Genomic DNA, 24,498 nt, shown 5'->3' on the forward strand with positions numbered 1-24,498 from the left:
GGTGCAGATCACAAAAATGGGAGGCCCCGCCTGTAATTTAAAACACCATTAAATAAATCTCTCTTTCTATACCTTTTCCAGTTAAAAGCCACTAACGTTAAGCTGTCTCAATCAACGGCTAAAATTAACCAAACTCTTCTCACCCAACGCTGACCGACCACTCCCTCCATGTCAAAGATCGAACGGCTGGTGTCTACTCAATCGGGACACGTGTCTAATAGGGCAGCACGTGACAGGCCCGCCTCGAAGAACGATATCAAATAGGCTTCTTGCTCAGTCCCCGTCTTCTCTGCCCTCTGTCCCCGTCTTCTCAGAAACCCATCTTCTCAGCTGCCCAGAGGGGAGAAAAAAAAAAACAAACAGAAACCCTAGTCTTTCCGATTCTCCTCCGATATAGCATTTTTCTCTTAAAAAAACCCTAATCTAATCGCGAAGCTTTTCTCCATTTCTAGCTCATGGACAAAGGATAGAGGTTTCGATTTTTCGCTTTAATGGATAGCTCGTGGCAGATGAAATGCAGTTCTGCATGGTCCTCTCAACTATCTGTCCCTCCTTCTTCTCAGATTCCGGCCTCGGGATCTCGAAATCAGGTACTTTCGCCACGATTTACGTTCTCAGATGATGTTTTTCTCTTCACATTTCTTTGTTTGACGAATGATTTTATGTAAATATGTGCGTATTTTTGGATGAAACCATGTAGCAAATTTTTTTTAAAAAAAGAAAAAAGATTGTGATAAAGAGGGGAAGATTGAGCATTTCTAATTTAGGCATTGTATGTGTAGTTTATAAGAATCGCATTCTTAATTGTTAGAATGTATTAGATTAGATCTTTCTAGAACTGACCGTTGTATTATTGTAGTGGTAGATTAGGTGGTTATTTAGTTGTGTATTTTGATTTTCAAACACAATTAGTTATAGGATGTTAATCACATGTTTTTCATGTGTTTCATTGGAACTACTTCTAAAATTTCTCTATAAATATAGCGCAAAAGAACCCCATAATGCATTGGGTTTTCTCTCTATCCTCCTGCAATTTCAAACTCTTCACTAATGTGTCTGGAGCACTGAAAACCTGGTAAAATTAATCGTTAAGGACTGCGAGAATGGAAGTGTCCATATGTTTAAGGAATTAGTAGGGCATCTTGTTCGTTGCTCTATAAATTATACAGTGCATGTTTTTCATGGTTTTTTCTTCGCTGCATGATTAAACTCATTGGTTTTGAGAAACGTTGTCGGTGCATAATATTGATTTGTATAACTCTTCAGATGGATACGAATAAGGGTCACTATTTTCATCCGCATAACTCACACGAAGGTAGCTCTTTGGAGCGTTCAATTATACAAGAACCCTTGGTGTTTAGCACCTTGAACTTGGGTGGTGCCCGCAAATCGAGCAAGCCCGAGCTAGGGGATTCGTTTCTGGCTCTTCTATCCGGACCTTCGCAACAGTTACAATGCGAGTTTCAGCAGTTATCAAATTCTAAAATTCAAACTCACGCAGCTTTTAGTAAGCTTCCAGTACATGATAGCATTGGTGCTGGTGGAGGGTTTCCTGTTACATGCCTTGGATCATTGTCTCAGCTTCATGGCAACCAAAGTATGGGGAATGGATCTGAACTTTCCCCAGCTGTTGCGTCCAGGGTGTTTTCAACTTCTATTTGCAGTCCAGTTGCCGTTTTGCATAGCAATCTTCAAAGAGGGAGTTTAAATCTTCGCGGTGCAGACTATGCAAAACCGGTTCTCCACCATGCAGTTTGTGGCAATGAAACAGGAATTGAAGTATCACCTCTAAAGTGGGAGTGTCTTGCTGGTGCCAGTCCTGCGAATTCCAGTAAACAACATACATCAAATTTTCAGATTTTGCAAAAACCGGCGTCAGAAGCTAAATGTACTGAGGCTACTTATGCTTCTCTTGCACGAAAACACCCACGTGTCTTTTGCCTGGGTACAAGTAAGTGTGGCGGATTCCCTCCCGCCTTTTCAATTTATTCATTGCTGGTGAATATATATATATATATATATATATATATATATATATATATATATATATATATATATATATATATCTGGTGAATATGATGGTTCTTTAAATTTTATCTATTTTTGTTGTGTTGCAGGTGGAGTTTTGCTTCTTAATGACATGGGGTTTCTTGGAGTTGTTTGCTTATGCCATAGTTTGCATATGTCTGTGGCTAAATTCTCTGAGGTAGCACTTGGTGATTTCAGTAATTTGATGTTGATATTTGGATAAATACGTCTCCCAGAAGCTAAAGTATCAGTGCAGATTTGTCTTCTTCTTCATCAGATCCAAATTTTCTTACTAGTGTTGTTTGGCAGCATTCAGGGTCATGTGGTGTTAACCCTGGGGATGCTGTACACTTGGAGAGTGGTGAGACTATTGCTCAATGGCGTAGGATCTATTTCTTCAAGTTCGGGGTAAGACACACATATCATACATAATGGTTTACTTATCTTTTGCAAGGAATACCTGATTAAAGGGAAGGTGTCTCTGACTGAAGAGACCAGTACGTAGATATGGGTTCTTATGAAGTGTTGAAGTTTTGTATTGCGTAACTTCTGCCCACAGCACATGGCACATTTTTTTTTATGCAATTTTCACTCATCAAGCCATGGGCACGATTTAGAATTCACAGAGTTAATTTGTTTCATATTATCAATTTGCCAATTAGAACACTGCTGACCTTTCTTTTGTTCTGCAATGGGTTTACAATATTAAGTTTTGCCTTGAATTTATGGCACAAGGATGCTGACCCCATTCCTGTTACATTGTTGCAAAGCAGATAATCTGTTCTGATGATCTTTTTATTGGATAGAAAGCCATATTTTTATTGGTATGTGTTGTTTGGAGTGGGGAAAGGACTCTAGTGATGTTTTTTTTTAATTTTTTCGGTGCTTTAGATGAGGGTTCCCGACGATAATAGTGGATGGGAGTGGCCTGAAGGAATCTCAGCTCCTGGTGGTTTGGTGAAATGCAATGTTACTACTTTGCCAAGCATGTCCAGAAAAAACACATTTCAGCAGGTTGATTCATTTGGAGGAATGGTGAGGTCTGGACAACCTTGGAATGATTTTCAACTTCCAAACAACCCTTATATGGGACAGTCCATGTTGGAAAATCCATTTAACATGGTTATGCATAATGCACAAGCACAACAGAGGAATGCTCTTGATGGTCCCAGTGCTCTTAAGAGCTTCATTGGTACTTCACACGGCATCTTTCCTGCTCTGGCAGCTAACCAATCAATGCACACAGTGAAGAAAAATGGTACTCCCAGGGACCCGATAACGCCTAAGTATACTCCTGATAAAGGACTGCAAACCTGTGGAAATCATGCGGTTGCTGGTTTCTCAAGTTTCGCTAGTAAATGTGCCAATCCTTTCCTCTCTGATCCAAGTTCAGGGAACTTAAAATCCTTTTGTACAAATTCTGATATCAGCAGAGGCAACAGTTCAAGGGAAGCACTTTTAAAGGAAAAGGATGCCGTTTCTTCCAACATTGAGTTGAGGCTTGGCCAACCATCTCAGCGGGCCCATGCACTTGTAGGTTCAATCCCATCAGTTATGAGGGCACAGTCATTTGGTGCACCATGCGACTCCCAGAAGTCACAATTCTATGAGCCAATTGTCCATAGAGGTAAGGTGAATGAATGATGAATGGTGAATACTGAATCTGATTTGTACTTTTTTTTAAAAGTTCAGCTTTCCATGCTTGATTACCTTTGCTTGATTTACACTAATGTATAGTTACTTATAGTCTATTATTTGGATGAACTGTGCTGAATTATTTGATGCAGCTGTTAATCCCAGGGTAACAGAGGAAGGCAGACAAAATCTCTTGTGCTCTCCATTAGAAACGTCATATTCCAACAGAAGAGAGAAAGAAAGTCAGTTTAATTTAATGAGCCATCCAGTTAAAAGCATCAATGCTATGGATCCTTCTAAATCGGAACACCTTAAGGGTGATGCAACTAAGAGTTCACTGATGTCTATGTTTCTTTCACACTTTAGTGCTTCTTCAGGAGGGAACATACAGTCTAAGGCTACTGATAATATGGCTAATAATGGTCAGCATTTTTTGACTAGAGTGCTCGATGGTGATTCTCGTAGCGCTAATTGTGATCCAACTGATTTGCTAAGGCACAGAATTGGTGGAATAGAAAGCAAATTAAACACAAATGGCGCGGGTCTTTCCAACCATGTAGATAACGGTCAAGGGTCTAGATCTATTGATGATTATTACTCCTATATTGCAGAAAAACCCAACTCTTGCCATTTAGTTGGGGTTAGTGGTCATTGTGTTCACAGTAGTTCTAGCGTGCTTGACCGGCAACCTTCTCATTTACATCAGTCATCTGGCTTGCTAGTGGATGCCTCTAATGCCAGGAACCCCGCCAACTACTTTGGAAAAGCTTCCCGCCTTCGAAGCGGGGACCACATTGATCATGTTTTCCATAGATGTATAAATTCCACTCCTGCTGTGACAGATGGATCTGGTTTGCCCTCATCAGCAGGCCGATTGGGCTTCTCTTCAACAAATCCAATCAATTTACCAAATTTTACATCATCATTGTCAGATAAAAAGGGCATCGATGTAAGCCCTCAATTGCTAGATGAGAATTTGAAATTGCTTGCGTTGAGGCATATAGTTGAGTTGTCTAAGCAGGAACATTCTGTTGCTTCCCTTGAAATGGACCTAGAAGAAGGGTGGCCTAGCTGTTCTCCGGCTATGGAAATGCAGAGGAAGGGCCCTAAAGAAGGTACCATAGAATCTAAAGACGTAAGACAGGGTTCTTATCTTATCAATAAAGAGGATGCATCTGAAGTTGCTATTAGACAGATCCAACCCTCCTTTAATCGCTACCTGACTGGTGGTTTAGAGAAGCTGGGTGGTGCAGCAGGTAATACCATTACTATCTACTACATGTACGTGATGATATTTAACTTTCTTATCAAGGTTTTAAATGTTAGTTTCGGCCACCACCGAAACCGAAATATAAAAAAATTTGACAAAATATTTTGGTTTTTTTAAAATTTCCACTGGAATGTATAAAATTTCGGCCATTTCGGTGGAAATTTCAGTGATTTCGGTGGAAATCTTTAAATTTCGGAAGAAATTTTGTAAATAAGGTTGAAAAACGAAATTTCAACCATTTCGGGGAAATCATTTAGAATTCTGATTCAATGTACTTTCGGTTTCGATCCAAATCGAAACCGAAATATTTGCTGAAATTTAAAACTATGTTTCTTATTAAGGAATGCACTTACAGCCTGCTCTATGTTTGCTCTGTTATATGCATGTAAAGGCACATCTGGTTATTCTGTTAGTCATGTATGTGCAGGTTCTAACAACTGCTGTAATTTCTCAACTTCCACACCGGGAGTCTCTTTATGCTCTAAAGAACTTGATGTTCAGTGTCTGCCGAGTCGTGACCGGCGTGCTGACGAGCAGCCTTTCCTAAGGTGACTCTTAGAACTTTGATTTTAATTTATTCTCATACACAACTACTATTAAATGTTCCAGTGATATAAATTTGATGCCATAATCAGCTATTTGTTTCTTCTGGTTATAAAATTACGCCAGGGTTTTTGTATTTTCGTCGTTCATTTATCAGTTTGTCATTCTATTCTGTTAAGAGGGTTTCTCATGTGATGCTATCGAGAAAGAAAAGGCATCAATGGAATCCTGTGGGATTTCTGATATCGGTGCTTGTGTTAGTGGAAACTTTAGTCTGATTAAAATCTGTGATTGGAAAAAAATGGGGCATGTTATGTTATAAAGATTGAGATTGGAAAAGAGAGACTATTCAAAGTAGATACTGTCGCATTATACCCTTGTGACTATCTATTTGTGGTCATTTGTGGTGCATGAGAAGGCAATCGGGATGTTTTACTGTTTGGTGTTTGCATTGGTGATCAACTTTAGTAGTACATGCCATTGTACATTTTCTTTCTAGAAACTCAACAGTGGACCTCGGGTGATAATCATGGATGAGGTACCTCCCAAGAATCACCTACCCTTAAATTCCTATCGTCTATGTAGTCCAACCATAATAGGATAGACTTTCATTTGTGCAAAACTAGATTGCAGGTTGTGCCAGAATTTCGTCATTTGCTTATCTGAAAATCTTGTTTCTATTCCTGTTTAAAATTGTGGATGCCGTGGACAAGATCTGTCCAACATACCTTGGGTGCTAGGATTTTCTCTAATGCCAGCATCCTTTTTGCAACGACTTCAACCACTCCTTAGCGAATCTCATTACCAGTTTATTGTTTATAGATGAATTTTTGTTTGTGGTTATAAATTGAGACGGATTGGGGCCAGGAAATGAAAGTTCTTTTCGAACTTATTTCAAGAAATTCTTTTCTCAAATACTTGGGTTGCCTACTCTGGGTTCGTCTCGGGTTGATGATGTCGACCAACTTAGGTTCCTACATATTTGGTTTTGTTTCTGGTTTTCTGAAGAATCCTTTTTTCTAGAAATCGCAGGTGAGAAAATCAGATTTGTTTGGGATCTAGATCAGTTGGATGTGTATCATCAATGTAAGCCTCTGTAATAAGGACTCCCCTGGAGTTTTTACACCCCCACCCCAATATATATATATATATATATATATGAGGAAAGTGAAGCTACACCGCCGGTGTAGCTAACTTAGCTACACCGCCGGCTTAAAATACAATGGGCCCACATTGTTTTGGTGATCCAAAGAATTCATTTGATTGGCCCTCACATAGATAGGGTGTCCACCAAAAATCAGCTCCATAGGATCATCCCAACCCTACGATTTGTGGAGGCAAAAATGAACGTGTAAAAACCTTCACAAATTTGTCCATTTTTGCCTCCACAGTTTGAAGGGTTGGGATGATCCTATGGAGCTGATTTTTGGTGGACACCCTATCTATGTGAGGGCCAATCAAATGAATGGTTTGGATCACCAAAACAATGTGGGCCCATTGTATTTTAAGCCGGCGGTGTAGCTTCACTTTCCTCATATATATATATATATATATATATATATATATATTATAACAAAAAAGAAGAAGAAGCTAAACCTATCATTAAAGACATGAACTTAAGCAAGCACGTGGGTGCTGTTATCAGCTCCTATTTTAGGTCCTTTCATTATCCTCTTTTAGTTATCAGCTAAGAAGCATGGGTACTCTCTGGAGGTCCACGTACCCGTGTCGGGTGCGTATCGGGTGCGGGTGCTCTTGGGTACTCTTTGGGTGCGTACCGGGTACGCACCCGGGTTTGTGTACGTATCGGGTGCGCACCCAGTTCAAATTAAATCGAAAATTACAGATTTACAATATATGGGTTGTCCAAAAGGGGGGTTGAATATATTAAAATATCTATAGTATATATCCCATAATTAAAAACCTAACAACTTAGAAGTAATATTAGATTTTGGTGATGTTAATGTTATTTGATTGTTTTCCAATTAAATTGTTTGAATTCTTGAACAAAATATTTTATTTTTTATTTTTATAAATATATAATAAAATATAAAAATATATTATATTAAGCGTACCCCCAACGTACCCGTATCCTATTTTTTTAAGAAATCACGTATCCACGTACCCGTATCGGGTGCGCACCCAGTTCAAATTAAATCGAAAATTACAGATTTACAATATATGGGTTGTCCAAAAGGGGGGTTGAATATATTAAAATATCTATAGTATATATCCCATAATTAAAAACCTAACAACTTAGAAGTAATATTAGATTTTGGTGATGTTAATGTTATTTGATTGTTTTCCAATTAAATTGTTTGAATTCTTGAACAAAATATTTTATTTTTTATTTTTACAAATATATAATAAAATATAAAAATATATTATATTAAGCGTACCCCCAACGTACCCGTATCCTATTTTTTTAAGAAATCACGTATCCACGTACCCGTATCGTGTTGTACCCGACCCCGTACCCGTATCTGTGCTTCATTGGTTATCATCAATTCAGTATAATGATTATAACCCTATCTTTTGACGTTGGATTTATTTGCATTTACCCGCTCTAATAACGGTTATTAAACTGCATAATATATTATATTCTTGGTACGCATACGCCAAATAGAAAGAGAAAGAGTAACTCGTCCAAGGTATCTTGAAAGCCATAAAATTTTCTAATTTGCTGCATTGAACTAGGAGTCAGTGTAATTTTCTTGAGCTGGCAAGCTTGTGTTCTTTATCCAGTATTGGAATTTGGTTACTCAAGAGATTCACTCATCAGTCTGCCAAGGTTGACAACCATGGTTGATTACATCTTTAATTCTTGCTTTTAAGTAATAAATGCTTCACATGCTCCTTTTTTCTCTTGCTTCGAGGTCGCTATGTCATATATGTGTGCCATTTACGGTAAAGGCATTTACAGATACTGCCATTCCGGCATTTGTGTTATAACCATGTACTTTCTTTTTGGCATGTGCCTTTGGCGCATAGATTTTTTATTAGTTTGCAAGCTATACTCAGCTGCCATCTTAGTTTTATGGTATTCCAACTAAATATTAGTTTGCAAGCTATACTCAGCTGCCATCTTAGTTTTATGGTATTCCAACTAAATATTAGGTTGCTTATCTTTCATGTTTTTCATTTCTATAGCAGACTTGGGAGAACAGAAAACACAACTGATTCTGGTGAGCAAGAGAAATGTAGACAGAAAGAATCACATCCATACTTTCTTGGCAAATGTAGCTGTGCTGTTCAGTCAAAGTGTTTGGCAGGAAGTTGTGTTTCCAGAGCGGAAACCCCTATTGATCCTTCTAAGGAACATCTTAGAAGTGTTGGCGGCCAAGATCATGTGGATTCAGAGGATAGAAGGATTGCTAAAGATCATGCTGAGAGCTTTAAAAGACACGTTCCCGTGAAGAATGTCTGTCGTTCTGCTCAGTGGATAGATGTCCCACGCAAAGTCATAGGAAATCACGGTGGTACTTTTATTGAAAGGCCAGTAGAGATATTGGATACCAAAGGGATGGTTGAGGATCAACTTGCGGACACTGCCGCTAAAGGGTTTGATGGAACTAGTCAAGAAGCCGAGTCCTTGAGAGAGCAGCAAATGTCTAATGTTTGTTCTGGATGCTCTGCCCCCGCTGTCACTGAAATTTCAGTTGAAGTTAACAATGTGGATTCCTATACTGGAGAATCTAGGGAAGGTAGATTTGTGAATAATCTTGTGGTTGATGAAGGGTCTGGCATTGAAAAATGTTGCTCATCTGATGATGCACTTGGTAGTGGAAAGTTCACTGAAACCATCAGTGTTACTGGTAAGATTGTCTCTACAAAAGTAGGCTTCCCATCTACTTCACCCACACCATCGCCACTTGATCTTATTGACAAACTTAAATTTAAGAATTCCTGTAGAATGAAGAAAATGAAAAGTCGGATCCAAGCTGGGTATACTGGTTCAGATCTTACCAGCCACGCACGACAACTAGAGAGGGACCCACTGGCAGGAAACAAGAAGAGGGCGATGAAATGGAAGAAATTGGATGCATCGGTTCCTGTTTCTGGTCTTTCTTCAGTACATTATGATTCTCCTAACTCTAATCGGTATTCTAGGGCACACTTACATATGTCCAAAGAGATAGAGATGCCCGCTCGAGCCAACCATGGAATGGAAAAGACACACTGTATTTATTCTGGTGGGACTTCAAGTCTCAAACGGCAATGCTCTTCACTGTCATCTGGTAAAATCCTTTCTCGGAAGAGAGATCTGCATGGATTTGAAGGTCATTGCAGAGAGTCCGAAGCTGACTATCAAACTCAATTATTGAGGGATGATGTCCCGTTCCTGATAAAAGCTAAAAATTCAACTGAAAAGAAGGTAAAGTGGGATGGGAAAAGGCTGTCTGTGGATGCTTATGATAAGAAAGCTAGGCCTGTAGTATGCAGCGATTCTGGCATCATTTCCAATGGAAAGTCAGCTGGAGGTTTTGCAAAACCAGTGAAGATTGCTTCTCTTAGATCAATTCTTAAAATTGCGAAAAGATGTACCATCACAGAGAATGAAATGGAGCCTAGACAGACCGAAAAGGCATCCTTCAGCACAAATGAAAGATGTTATGGTGAGCTCCCTTTGTTGAAGAAACAGAGAGACAACAATTTGCACAGTACGATACTAAACAATGAAAAGGCATCCTTCAGCACAAAAGAAGGTTGCCTCAATAGACTTGTCTTATTGGAAAAGGAGAAAGGTAATGGAGGCCACCAGGCTTTAAAGCCCATTACACCTCATGGATGTTCCAATGGTCGAATGAATCTGGGGTTTAAGGAAGCTCGTAAGCGTTGTGTTAAGGAACTCAGAGTAAAATGTAAACATGCAAAGAAACCAGTTTGTTTCTCTCGTCTTGGAGGAGATGAATATTCACAGTTGATAGAAGCAGGATTGCACCCAAAGGCATCTTCTCATAGTGTTTTAATTGATGCCCTAGGTGGTAAGTTATTCTAAGCTTTGGTCATTTATCATTTGCTGAATTCCTTAGCTGAAATGAAGATCTCTAAAAGTAATGTTCATTAGCTTATTCAATTACTAAATTGACTTCTTGTACTCCGACAGACCAGATAAATTATCTCGTCAATCGACCAGAAATAGAGTGGCCTGTGTTGGTTGGGTGATGCAAACCATTCATTTGATGGGCCCTAACATGGATAGGGTGTGACAGTTTCAAAAAATATATATAGATAGGGTGTGCCCTATATATATATGTCTGCCCATTTTTGCCCTCCACTTTTGGAGGGGTTAGGATGATTCAATGGAGCTGATTTTTGGTACACACCCTATCTATGATAGGGCCTTATATATATATATATATATATATATATATATGTCTGCCCATTTTGCCCTCCACTTTTGGAGGGGTTAGGATGATTCAATGGAGCTCCCTGACTAATAGGGGCATTTGAGAATGATTCGAGCCGTATGAAGGGAAACTCCCACGTACAGTTTGTTTTGGGGGGGAAGGAGCCCGACAGGGTCCCCCCACTGACTTGGCCCGGGCCTAAGTGAAAGTGAAGTGGTGGGCCTACCCATCCCAACCTGGGGTATGCTGGGATTCCTGATTTTTGGTACACACCCTATCTATGATAGGGCCTTATATATATATATATATATATATATATATGTCTGCCCATTTTTGCCCTCCACTTTTGGAGGGGTTAGGACGATTCAATGGAGCTGATTTTTGTTACAGACCCTATCTATGATAGGGCCTTGCAAATGAATGCTTTGGATCACCACAAAAAATGTGGGAACCATGTGATTGGGCACTCGAGAGTACAATCCTTTACCTCATATATATATATATGAGGAAACTGTTGGTGAGCTTAACTTATGGTGAGCTAGCTTGCCCAATCACATGGGGGTCCACTTTGTTAGGATGATCCAAACCATTCATTTGAAAGTCCCTTACATAGATGGGGGGGTGTACCAAAAATCAGCTCCATAGGATCATCCTAACCCCTCCACAAGTCTGTCCATTTTTGTCCTCCACAAATGGAGGGGTTAGGATGATCCTATGGAGCTGATTTTTGGTACACACCCTATCTATGATAAGGCCTTGCAAATGAATGGTTTGGATCACTCCCCAAAATGTGGGACCCATGTGATTGGGCAAGCTAGCTCACCATAAGTTTGGTGAGCTTAAGCTCACCAACAGTTTCCTCTATATATATATATATATATATATATGAGAAAAGAGAAGGTACTCCTCGGAGTAGATAGCTTATCTACTCCCTACCTTAAAATAACAGTTGGGGCAACATTGTTTGGGTGATCCAAAGCATTCATTTGATGGGCCCTCATATAGATAGGGTGTGCCCAAAAAATCAGCTCGATAGGATCATCCTAACCCTATGAACTGTGGAGGTAAAAATGGACAGATTTGTGCAGGTTTATACACGTCCATTTTTGCCTCCACAGTTCATAGGGTTAGGATGATCCTATCGAGCTGATTTTTTGGGCACACCCTATCTATGTGAGGGCCCATCAAATGAATGCTTTGGATCACCCAAACAATATGGCCCCAACTGTTATTTTAAGGTAGGGAGTAGATAAGTTATCTACTCCGGGGAGTACCTTCTCTTTTCTATATATATATATAAGGTTGATATTTCTCGTCGGTCGGCTAGGGAACCTTATCTAGTCCGCCGACCAAAAAACACAATGGGCCCACATTATTTGGATAATCCAAAACATTCATTTGATAGGCCTTAGCATAGATAGGGTGTGCCCAAAAAATCAGCTGCATAGGATCATCCTAACCCTTTGATTTGTGGAGGTTAAAAATGGACAGATTTGTGGAGTTTATACGAGTCCATTTTAACCTCCATAATTCGAAGGGTTAGGATGATCCTATGGAGATGAATTTTTAGGCACATCCTATCTATGTCAGGGCCCATCAAATGAATGCTTTGGATCATCAAAACAACGTGGGCTCACTGTGTTTTTAACCTCCACAGTCCATTTTTAACCTCCACAAATCAAAGGGCTAGGATGATCCTATGGAGCTGATTATTTGGGCACACCCTATCTATGCCAGGGCCCATCAAATGAATGCGTTGGATCATCCAAACAACATGGGCCCACTGTTTTTTTGGTCGGCAGACTAGCGAAGGTTCTCAATTTTCTATTGTTAACTATTGATAATGGTTTTGCTGACTATGATTTGAAATGCATGTAGGGAAGCGTTTCAGTTTCGCAAAACTTTGTCACAAGAAGCGTTCCAAATGTATACTGAAAAAGAATTACACATCTTATGGAAAGACTTCTTTAAAGATTGCTGATGATAGTCAATGTTATACAGGTGAACTCTATGAAATAAATGCTAAGAGGTAAGCAACCTCATTGGTATTATCTGTGAGCTTTATGAATTATAATCTTGTTATAGACTTCTCTCATAGCAGAAGGTTTTGCTTTATAGGTACCATTCCATACTTCAAATTAAAGTGAAAATGGATCAATAGGCGTTTGTGGATTTGGTTGCAGATCTTCAATTAAAGGGAGCAAGTCCCCGGCATATCCTTTGGATTCAAATGCATTCTGCTGTGTTTGTGGAAGCTCAAACAAAGATGAAGTTAATCGCTTATTGGAATGCAGTCGCTGCTTAATCAGGGTGTGTGAAGCTGCAAATTACCAAGATCGTGTTTGTTCCTTCTGTTTTTTTTGGGTGGATAGTTCATGTTAATTATTGCCGACCTCAACTAGTTTGGGACAAAGGCTTAGTTGAGTTGAGTTGAGCATAGTTCATGTTAATTATTGCTCTCTCTTCATTCTTTTTGTAACTAATTTTCTTCCATGAATTGGCATCATTTTGAGCAGGTGCACCAGGCTTGCTATGGCATTGCAAAAGTACCTAAAGGTTGCTGGAGTTGTAGGCCTTGCAGGACCAGTTCAAAAAACATTGTGAGTAATTAAACAGTCGCCTTGATGTGGAAGGTGTTTATCTGTTATGCATTGTTTCCTACTTTCCTTCGTAAGTAGCTGCTATTTATACTTCTTACCTTGTACATTGTCCTGTGAGTGGGAGTTCTCTCAACTTTTTTTGGTCATTTATTGCATGACCTGTCTTTGGGAGAAACAGTCAAATCTTATTGAGGATTTGTGTACTATTTAGTTTGCTAATATTTTTATTTAGAAATGACATCATTAGCATTCAAAAAAATCAAATTTTATTCACAATTGGTCTATTTGGTTCGCTAATGTTTTTTATTTAGAAATGACGTCATTTGCATTAAAAAATCAAATTTTATTAACGATTGGTGTACTGTTTGGTTTGCTAATATTTTTAATTTAGAAATGATGTCATTTGCATTAAAAATATTGTCGTTAAGATAGTCCTGTAATGCTAATATTTGGCAAGTTTTGAAACCTTGTAATTGGGATGTCAGTCCCTTTATAGAATGTGCACTGTTTACTCTGTCATTTCATTATTTTCTTCAGGATACCTTGTCCGGGTATCTCCTTTCTACTGCTCTTCTCTTTAATGAAGTTCTTTTGTTGTTGCTGAAGGAAAAATCATTAAAAAACGTCTTGCTCTTTCACTGGTCTAGAATCATAGAATACTTTCTTTTGCTAATATTTATTCTTTTTGTCTATGTTACTTTGTTTGTCAAATACCCCTAATCCCTCTGACTTAACTATTTCCAGGTTTGTGTCCTCTGTGGTTATGACGGTGGGGCAATGACACATGCATTAAGGAGTCAAAACATAGTGAAAGGACTGTTGAAGGCATGGAATGTTGGAGAAGGGTCAAATTATATGAAATCAATTTCCTTGTCTAAAACTGTGCACGATGAGCTGGGTGTAGTGGATCCAAGTTCAGGAGGTGGCCCTTCTGGACTTGAAGAAGCTGACACTGTGCCTGCCATGGGATCCACAGATGTTCCCAGAGTTCTGTTAGAGACAGATTTGCAGAACCAGATCAATATCACAGGGAACTCGAGCAGCTCGAATTGTAATTTTCAAGTACATAATACCATAACTGCAGGAATACTAGATTCGACTGTAAAACAGTGGGTACACATGGTTTGTGGGCTCTGGACGCCCGGGACGCGATGCCCAAATGTTGATACTATGAGTGCTTTTGATGTATCTGGTGTTTCATTTTCCAGAAAAAATATGGTAAAGTTCTTAAATATCCTACACCAGTATTTTAAGAGGAAAAAATATCGTGCCAAGAATGATTTTCTAGTTTAGGTATCCTTGCAGCTGTTGTTACCTATGATCGGATTCGTTGCATAATGTCCATTCTTATCATTATCTTCTGAAAAGTGACAGACATGGGTTTTTGTTTTAAGTATTGTTGTTAATGGAACACCTTTCTGTGGACTTTAAGCATTAAACTGATGCTCTGGAATGACCTTTACGACTTCAGGTGTGTTCGATGTGTGACCGTCCTGGCGGCTCATGTATCCGGTGCAGGGTTGTGAATTGCTCTGTCCATTTTCACCCTTGGTGTGCACACCAGAAGGTACTACTTTTCCCATAATTTTCATGTTGATATAGGACCAATTCAGATGCATAAGATGAAAATGATGTAACTGTCAGTATTCTTGTTGCTAGTCTAATTTTATCTATGTTAACAACTCAATAAGGAGTCTGTATAGAAAAATATAATACTACTAAGATGCATTGGAAGAAGAATTACCTGTTGCAACTGTTTCACAACCTCATAATTGTTATATTCATTTGTTGGTATTCGAATTTTTAAGGTTTATGTTCATATTTGCTGATGTGGTTTATGTCTCACAGATTGTATCAAACTGAATGGATGTTCATTCCTTACCTTGTTGACCTTGAATTTGTATTTTCTTTGGTATTATTTGTGCTAGTCTGTTATTCAAAGATTACTAATTATTAGAAGCCCCATCATCGTTTTTAGTGAAGATAATGACATTCTAGAATTTAAGCATGGATGAAAATGATAGAGAAAATATCCCTCGCTGACATAGAGAAAAATCCCCAATTGGCATCAAATCACTGCTTCGCAAATCATTATTACAACTGTTTAACTATATATATATATTTACTTTTGTTTTTTATTTCAACAAAATAATTTCATTAAAGAGCAATAAACTAATTACAGTGTCCAACTATTAGAATAGGGCAGGTTGAGCTTGAATCCCAACTAACGACCTAGCTATAGCATCATCCCCCGTGCTTGAAAACACGGATGCGGGTCAAAACACAGCCAAAGCATATCCTAGTCAACTCGGGACAATGCAGGTGAGTACTTGGTTGATGCGGTCATAACTCTGGGAGAGCCAAAGGAATTTTGATTGACTTTGTAGGGAAAAACACGGACTCAAACCGGAATGTGGCCAAGGTACAGGGGAGTTTTGAAACTATGAATTCATCCCCCCAGTAGAGCAAAGGGCATCCGACTCAATATTTGCCTCTCTATGTACAACCTGAAATGAAACCTGAAATGGGTTGCAGATATCCCAAATCCCCTCTATTACAAGCTCTGCTGTTTTTGTGTATTGAAGCCTTTATTATGCCTTTTGTTCAGCACTTCAGCTGTCCTTGTTAAGAAAATGGAATTGAGAATCTGTGGGGCGTAATTACTTAACTGCCAGTTTGTCCTTTCGTTGGACCCTTAAATTCTGCTGGGGACTAGAAAGAATGTAGTAGATACGTTGATATGCTTGTAAAGAACTGCCATGCAAAGATGTGTAAATGAATGATTCGTCCTTATACATATAGTTGATTGTGTGACATTTGACATTTTGAGGTACACGATTAATGTTAACCGAAAGCAGTTCTTAGTTAGGTTCGTGTCAAAAGAAATCCTCTTTTCTATAGGATTGTTTATGTCATGCTCCTACTCTTCTAGAGTGGTAGGCTATTGTTGGACAGTGTCTCTTCAAAAGATAATTCATTCACTTGTAAGAGAAATTGTTTCAAATGCCGAATAGATGTCAGTTGCATAGTGAAGCTGAGGAATCAAGTAACCATATCCTAATCCGTTGCAAGATGAGGAGGAACATTTGGCACTCAATTTTAAGGTGGGCTGGGGTAAATTGAGTCTTTCTGGACTCCTTTCTCTGCTTGTTGGTGGAATAGAATTGTCAGCATCCTGTGGAGAATAGCAACCTTCGCTTTGCATCAACCATATGGAACAAAAGAAACTGTGATAATGCCTTATTAGTATTACATGGGTGCTTAAGAAGAAAGGGTTTCAGGGTACTCTGATCAAGATCTTTATAGAAAATGGAGAGATTATTTTAGATAGCAGCCCGAAGGATAAGAAAGCCTGTATTTAGTAACCTTCACCATTAAATTTATCAAGTTGATTTTTGATGGGTCATCTGTGTGTAATTTGAAGCAGGTAGGAGTTGCTGACATGTTTGGATGTTACAAAGGCGAAATAGTAGCGTCATTTTCTAGTCGTATTAACATTAAAGACTCAAATGAAGCTGAAATGCATACTCTTCCTATTGGCTTGCAAATGTTTTTTGAAGGTCTAGATGGGCTATTATGGATGGAACGCCCGCCATTATGGATGGAACATACGTTTTTGGTCTTCTCAAAAGAAGAAAAAAAAAGAAAAGAAAAAACGAAAGAAGGATTAATGTGAAGGCTTGTTAATGTATATTCGATAAATTACTTAGTAGTTCCATAATACCCTCTTGGTAATTATGCCCCGGTTTCTGTGTGTGTGTGTGTGTGTGTGTGAGAGAGAGAGAGAGAGAGAGAGAGAGAGAGAGAGAGAGAGAGAGAGAGAGAGAGAGAGAGAGAGAGATTCCTCAACCGTATTTGCCTGTAGGGTTAGTAGTAATACAAGGTCAATTATCATAGATAAGTCTTATCTATTAGTGAGCAGAATGCATTTATTGGTGATAACTGAGAAGAGCAATGTTGCCCTATGAATTAGCAAGTGGTGACCACTTTTCAGTGACCCAACCCAGTTTTTTACTTTTGATGGATGCTTCTTGGGAAACCTCAGACCAGAGAGGACTGGCAGAGTGTTTAGGGATAGTAATGGAACCACTTTGTTGAAGTATTCTTGTCCCATTGGTATCATAGACTCCAATGAAGCAGAAGCTAATGCACTGCTAACCAGGCTGAGGAATTTTCGATCGAGAGTTGGGGTCCTCTAGTGGTGGAAGCAGACTCTCACAACTGTGTGGTTGAGAGCTGAAAAAATTAGAGTGCCTTGGTGTTTGGGCCATGATATTAATGAGGTTGTCAACATTTCTATGGAAGGAAATTGCCCATTGAGTAATACTGTTAGAGAGGCCAACAAGATTTCCGATTCATTGGCCAAAGCCTAGTTGGCCGACTCTTATTGAGCACAGTCTGCGCTGATTGTAATTTTTTCTAGGCAGGTTGCTGTCGTCTGTACATTCTTTTTCTTCTATTAATGAATCTGAGTACTATTCTAAGAGAAAAGCAGTTCATAAAAATCATACATGGAATGATTCTATTTTTTTTTTCTTTTGAAAAAACTACGGTACAAAAATCTCTACAAATCGGAGGGTTAGGATTGTCTAATGCGGTAGACATTCGGTGTCTGACCCATCCATTGCAGGACCTGGAAGTTGAATGGTTTGTATCACCAAACTACTGGACCTGATTCGTACTTTTCATAGTATTTTGGATGGAAAATATACACGGAGGCCTCTAATTCCCTGTGAATCAGAATCAGTCTATGAAACTGTTAAAGTATTAAAGATAAATAACGCCTTTCTCCAACAGCTTAAGCTATTGGAGAAGTTGGTAAGTTAAGATGCTATCAGAGCCAAAGGTCTCGAGTTCAAACCTCCCGGATAGCGAAAATCCACATGCAATGGTCAGCCCAAAGTGGGACCACATGTGCCACGTGTTTGCCAAGTGGGCCACACGTGCGGGGGAGTGTTAAAGTATAAAAGATAAATAACGCCTTTCTCCAACAGCTTAAGCTATTGGAGAAGTTGGTAAGTTAACAGAAACCATTCTATAATTCCTGTTTAATTGATGGGATGCACAATAATATCACACACCATCATTTAAACCGCCTAACTTGAGTCCTATCCATGGTTTTAAATTTCGACCTTAATTTCGGATTTCGGTCAAGACCGAACTGAAATCAGCCGAAACAGAAATTTCCGGGTAAATTTCGGTCGAAATTTCAGATCGTTAAAACGCTTTTAAAAAAAAAAAAAAAAAAATTCTTCAAAGATTTCGGCCGAAATTTCATTACAAAAAAATGAAATTTCGTTTTACTGAATTTCGGTTTCGGCTGAGTCCGAAACCGAAACCGAGATTTAAAACCATGGTCCTATTTACAGTGTATGGTCATTACTATGGTGATATTTTTCTACGAAGCTGGTTCCTGGATTCCTGTCACTAACATGGATTCCATAGTCTATCCCCAACCTAGAACGAATTGAAAACTAACTGGTACTCTACTCCCGTTCTCATCATGCTTACTCCCGCTGTCCCGCCTGCGCTGTTCGCTTCTAAGCTCATGCTTAATTATCCTTACCTATGTAAAATGTATGTTTTTCATTTACTTTTGTAACAATGTCCATGGGTGAAATGTTCATTTTCAATTATTAGTGATGTATTTTGAGGGCATTTCTGTTCGTGCTCTTATTAAACTGTATTTATTTCTTCTTTGTCATTGGATTTTGGTAATTGCAAATGGTAGAATACATTTGAACGGTTGGAGTACAGTGTCAGTGACTAAGTTTCATCGTTCGTGCTAATCTTCGTCGTCATTTGTCTATGCATTACAGGGTTTATTGCAAAGTGAGATTGAAGGAGTTGATAATGAAAAGGTTGGTTTTTATGGGAGATGCCTACTCCATGCAACACATAGCAGTTGCCATACTGACAGTGAGCCTTTGAATGGCAACTCTAAAGTGGAGAGTCCTCGAGAAAAAGAATTCACTTGCGCACGTACGGAGGTACTTCTATGTTATCTATGTCAATAATTTCTTCCATGCATTAGAATAAAAGTGAACCAAAAGTTCTGTGCTTTGATATGTTTTAACCTTTTGATATAGGGGTTTAAAGGCCGCAAAAAGGGGGAAGGGTTCAGGCATAACTTTCATGTGCATTCCAATGACAACAGTGGATGCCTTGTTCCTCAGGAGCAGATAAATGCATGGCTTCACATTAATGGACAAAAGTCATGCACTCGAGGGCTAGTAAAACCACCAACATCAGATGTTGAGCATGATTGTCGAGTATATTTCAAGTCCCTAAAGATTATTTTTTACCAACCGTTCCTGTAAACTGCTATAATTTTTTTTTTGAAAAGTGACATATTTCATTAATATTCAGATAGCATTCGGGACCAGGAGTCCCAGCTGCAATATAAAATATTAAACTGCTATAATTTTTGGATGCTGATTTTATTATATATTGCCTTGAGAATGCTTGGTGAATGATGGTTTGGTTTTATGCTTGGTTGTTTTGTTAGTTTGATGAATTTATTATATATGAATTATACTCTTTGCTTTAGTTACTTCAGATTACTCATGCTTTGTTCTTTCTTTACATTAATCATATTGGCTCTTTGGAAGATTGAGGATATATAAATTGCAACAATTGTGAATGTTAATTTTGTTTATATTGCTCTGAGAGTGTTTAGTGAATGATGATTTAGTTTTATGCTTGGCTTGTCAGTTTGATTGTTTTTTAATTTATTAGGTAGGAAAGTCTTTGCATGAAGTTACTTTCTGTTACTCATTTTGAGTTCTTTCTTTGCATCATACGCATTGGGTTCTTCGGTTCGGGAATATTGAAAATATTCCTGAAGAACCTAATATGAATAGTGTAAAGAAGTAACTTACACTGAGTAATATATAAGGGGTAAACTAATATTTCTTTGTTGAGCTGTAAAAACAGGATTATTGGATATATTTCAAGTTCCTAAAGATCTCTTTTTAGCAACCTTTCCCATAAACTGCAATCATTTTTAGATGTTGGTTTCATTATATATTGCTCTAAGAATGTTTGGTGAATGATGATTTGGAGTTTGCTTTAAGGCTTTATTAGATAGGAATAGTCATTTCTTTTGTTAGTTTGATTGTTTGTTAATTTATTAGATGGTTAAAGTCTTTGCTTCTATTTACTTTCTCTTATCATTAAATTTCTTCTTTACAATATTCAGCTTGGGTTCTTTGGGAAGTTTGAGAGTATTCTAGAATAAACCAATAATGTAAAAATGTAAAGAAGTAACTTAAATGAGTAATATAAAAAACTGAAGTAAATATTGGGTTTTTCTTTTTACAAAACACCACCAGTGGTATGCCTTATTCTTAAAAAAACACCTGTAGGTTTAGGATTTCCAAAGAGAACTGACAACAACCTTGTTGGCATTTGTCTTTGCCTAAGGAAAAGACCACAAGTCCTAATTTTCAGCTGTGCTGAATTCAACACTCCTTACCAAAAATATGTACATTGCCTGTGTGACATAGTTTCTAACAGTTGGAGCTCGGGCAACTTTTATTACTATTTTCTTTAATTTTATGTGGTTATTATGGAATAAATAAGAAGAGAAAACAAAACAAACTAAGCAGTGGGAAGCACTGAACAAAACAAACTAAACAAACTTTGGCAGCTTTTTAGATGGAATACCCGATGCCCTGGTGGGAGTGAGGGAGCCACATTTGGAATTAATGAGAATATGTACCTCAATGAATTGACTGAAATGATTGTTTTTTTCAACATATATATGAAGAGAAAACTTACATGGACTCAGCCCCTTTAACTCCATGTGAATGATGTAAATTTCTCCTCTTGCTTGTGGTACTCCCCTGACATGGTCACTATCTGAAATGACTGGTTTATAAACCTTAATGGATCATGGAAATGCTAATGGGGATTGTTATGATGGCAATATTTGTTTATTGCAGAAAGAATATGCCCGTTACAAACAAGCTAAGGGATGGAAGCATTTGGTTGTCTACAAGTCTGGTATCCATGCTCTTGGACTCTACACGTCTCAGTTCATTTCCCGTGGAGCAATGGTACTTACCCATCCCAAATTTTCTAGAAAATTCGTTTATTCTCTTATTTTCTTAATGAAAGTATTTGGAAAGGATGCACCTACAAATTCATAAATGGTTAATAGACATTGTAAGCTTTCTGCTGGCATGCATTTTAGGTTGTTGAGTATGTGGGTGAAATTGTGGGTCTCCGTGTGGCTGATAAACGAGAAATCGAATATATGTCTGGAAGAAAAGTACAATACAAGAGCGCGTGTTACTTCTTTAGGATTGATAAAGAGCATATCATTGATGCCACACGCAAGGGTGGGATTGCTCGGTTTGTCAACCATTCATGCCTGGTATGCCCCTCTGATCTGGAGATATTTACATCATTTAATTTTTTAAAAACATCACACTTTTTTTTTACTTCATTCTGACTCCTTATTTGTTTTATCCTTTGATGGTAAGCCGAATTGTGTTGCGAAAGTAATATCAGTGAGGAATGAAAAGAAGGTATGCTAATAAAACACATTCTTGTTTCTTACGAGGTTGTGAAATTTGAATTTGATCCAGCTACTTAATTGTCTCGTTAATCCATAGCCGGTATTCGCAAGTATATATGGCTCTTCTTGTGTTAGCACTTTATTACAATTTATTACCCCCGTGATCTGAACTATTTGGATCCAGTCTACCATGAATATTATTAGCTTGATTTGCTTAACCATGGTTATATGTCATGATTTTTCCGACCCATGAATCCAAGCTTTGATTGTTTTGCTCTTGTTAAGAATTGGAACTCTATTGGTACTTAAGAAAAGTCTTTTTTCATTCATAGCAATGTTTTTCCAAATTCTGGTAATGGAAATAATGAAACAGCATTCTGTAACCATGCAGGTTGTTTTCTTCGCGGAGAGGGACATAAACCCGGGAGAAGAGATAACTTATGATTACCATTTTAACCATGAGGATGAAGGTGAGAAAATCCCTTGTTTTTGCAATTCAAAAAATTGTAGGCGATATCTGAACTAGCAGACAAGCCATTATTTTGCACCTTTGGCATCTGTTCCTTATTGTATTCCTTGCCATGGTGCTAACTCTTCCAACTCTGGCCTGTATCAATCAATTCAGATTATCAATCTTTTTGAATTTTTGTCATTGTCTCTAAATTTTAGTCAATGTCTTTTAATTCAATAGCATTCAACAAAGGTAGGAGAAATTTTGAAAATCCTTTAGAAAACTGGTGTCAATGAATCTGCGTTTTATTTAAGCACCTAGTGCAGATTAAATTCAAGGAAAAACAAAGCATGCTTTTCAAAGAATTAGCAAGTTTGAAGAACTCCCAACATAGAAAGAGTCAAGTGATCTCATCCACTGCCACTGGTAGTTCTTGTTGAACAGTACGGGGCCATTTGGATACGTGGATTTTAGAATCCTGGATTTCCTGAAAATTGTAGTTGGGAGACGAGAAAAAAAGAGATCAGCCGTCGTTTTTTGATTTCTAGCCCTTCTTTCCGACAGCAAGAGAACTGGCGATCGTCCCATGTTTCCAGGTTTTAGAAATCGCAGGATGCGGGAGAGATTTCTAAAACCTGGTTTTCTTACTTAAAATCTAAGAAACGCCATGCTGCCAGGACAGCGTATCAGCAGCTTGATCATGACGCACTTTTTACACTGTTTTCAAACTAAAACCCTTGATTCAAAAATCTGCATATCCAAACGGCCCTTATGGGTTTTACAGAAACCCGGAGGGAAAAAAAACTCCATAGTTTCCCAAGAAATTACTAGCTTGCTGAAACAATAGATGGGTTACCTTAGCCATTCCAAAAGGAAAAAAAGAAAGAAATAGATGGGTTATCTTAGTTCTACCTCCTGATTCTGTAACTATCCATGAAAGAAACGTGGCTGTTTTTTCAACCTCGACGATAATGTTGCAGGCTAATAGGGAGAAGGATTCAAATATGGAGAAATTGCTGATGATGAAAATCCGTGGGTGAAACCATGAAAGCTGATCATTCAAAGCTGGTAACAACATGCCTTGTTGCTTTTGTGTTGGGTAGTTCATAATCGGATATCATAATTTTCCTTTAGTGGTCAATGAAAAAAAAAGCAAATTTCATATCTTGGATTAGTAGAACGAAGTATATAACATTGAGGATCTTTTGGTTATTCAAGTAAGATATGTGATGATAAATGTCATTACAAAGTTTGAGGCAATGTAAAGCATTTCCTTTCAAAAGGTTAGAGTTTGTTGCAGTGAAACTAATTAGTAATAGTTCTAATCGAGAACTCTATAAAAATGCTTAGTTTCAACTATTTTTGGAGACATTGATACTTCATATTAAACTCTCAAAGTGCCTTCATATGAAATATAAAATACCTAAATGTGCAGAAGAGAATCGCTTGGAGCACTCTGCTCCAAGAACTGGTTGCAAATCACTTCGAAATTTGGCTTCAAGGGTCATAAATTTCAGGGTGGAATTTGTCTACGTAAAAGAACACCATTCTTTGTTTTTTTTTTTTATTCTCTGCAACTGAAAAGTGCAGAAGTACTGGCTAGAAAGTTTTAAGGAGCGAGATCTAAATTCTTCCTCATTTGTAGGTCAGTAGTTGGATAATTAGAATTAGTTAGGACCTGCTCGTTTTGGATTTTGAGAATTGATTTTGAGTAAAAATACTGATTATTGGACTCAAAATTAAACACAATGTTGATTCCAATAGTCGGTTTTGTACGTACTAATATCAATTATCAAAATCCAAAACGAACAGGGCATTAGTGTGATTGTCAGATTTTAATCAAAATACTGATTATTGCATGTGGATTGTTTATTTTTTGCTTTATAATTCTTTCCTTTTTAGCAGAAAGGAAAATTTAATAAAGCTACATAAAAGAGGCAGTAGGCCTGAGCACTTGTGTATGTCACTCATTAAACAAAGGAACAAGCAAAGAAAAGAGAAGGGTGCAATCAAACTAAAATTGCAGAGACCATCCTAATCTGTATTGTGGTGATTTGCTTTGGCCTAGGATAATCTGTCTCAAAATATTGTTACCC

The 24,498-nt window shown here is 38.1% G+C and overlaps 1 protein-coding gene across 3 annotated transcripts; it reads left to right on the plus strand.

Annotated features, from left to right (window-relative positions):
• Positions 1 to 296: 296 nt before the first annotated feature.
• On the plus strand, positions 297 to 23,669 carry LOC143879490 (uncharacterized). Of its 3 annotated transcripts, XM_077381900.1 has the most exons (20): positions 297 to 590; positions 1,267 to 1,951; positions 2,118 to 2,206; positions 2,338 to 2,436; positions 2,920 to 3,655; positions 3,816 to 4,919; positions 5,361 to 5,481; positions 8,627 to 10,461; positions 12,706 to 12,856; positions 13,011 to 13,137; positions 13,344 to 13,427; positions 14,172 to 14,645; positions 14,899 to 14,994; positions 19,247 to 19,417; positions 19,517 to 19,699; positions 21,374 to 21,487; positions 21,625 to 21,807; positions 21,917 to 21,961; positions 22,343 to 22,421; positions 23,383 to 23,669. In XM_077381900.1, the coding sequence occupies exons 1-20, from the start codon at positions 492 to 494 to the stop codon at positions 23,385 to 23,387; spliced, it is 6,480 nt and encodes a 2,159-aa protein (XP_077238015.1). In that variant the 5' UTR covers positions 297 to 491; the 3' UTR covers positions 23,388 to 23,669. The 3 variants fall into 3 exon arrangements, with proteins under 3 accessions (XP_077238015.1, XP_077238013.1, XP_077238014.1); XM_077381898.1 differs by lacking the exon at positions 23,383 to 23,669 and having other exon boundaries at positions 22,343 to 22,603; XM_077381899.1 differs by lacking the exon at positions 23,383 to 23,669 and having other exon boundaries at positions 8,630 to 10,461; positions 22,343 to 22,603.
• The last annotated feature ends 829 nt before the right edge of the window (positions 23,670 to 24,498 follow it).

This window comes from Tasmannia lanceolata, unplaced genomic scaffold, assembly GCF_043159265.1.
Source record: "Tasmannia lanceolata isolate RefF3 unplaced genomic scaffold, GAP_Taslan_0.1 ptg000006l, whole genome shotgun sequence".
Lineage (NCBI taxonomy): Eukaryota > Viridiplantae > Streptophyta > Magnoliopsida > Canellales > Winteraceae > Tasmannia > Tasmannia lanceolata.

Bases quoted from the DNA above. Each gene is read 5' to 3' on its own strand.
- LOC143879490 (XM_077381898.1), top strand. From the start codon at position 492: ATGGATAGCTCGTGGCAGATGAAATGCAGTTCTGCATGGTCCTCTCAA. The intron at 14,995-19,246 runs GTACTACTTTTC...TATGCATTACAG, and splicing joins CTTGGTGTGCACACCAGAAG to GGTTTATTGCAAAGTGAGAT. The intron at 19,418-19,516 runs GTACTTCTATGT...CTTTTGATATAG, and splicing joins TCACTTGCGCACGTACGGAG to GGGTTTAAAGGCCGCAAAAA.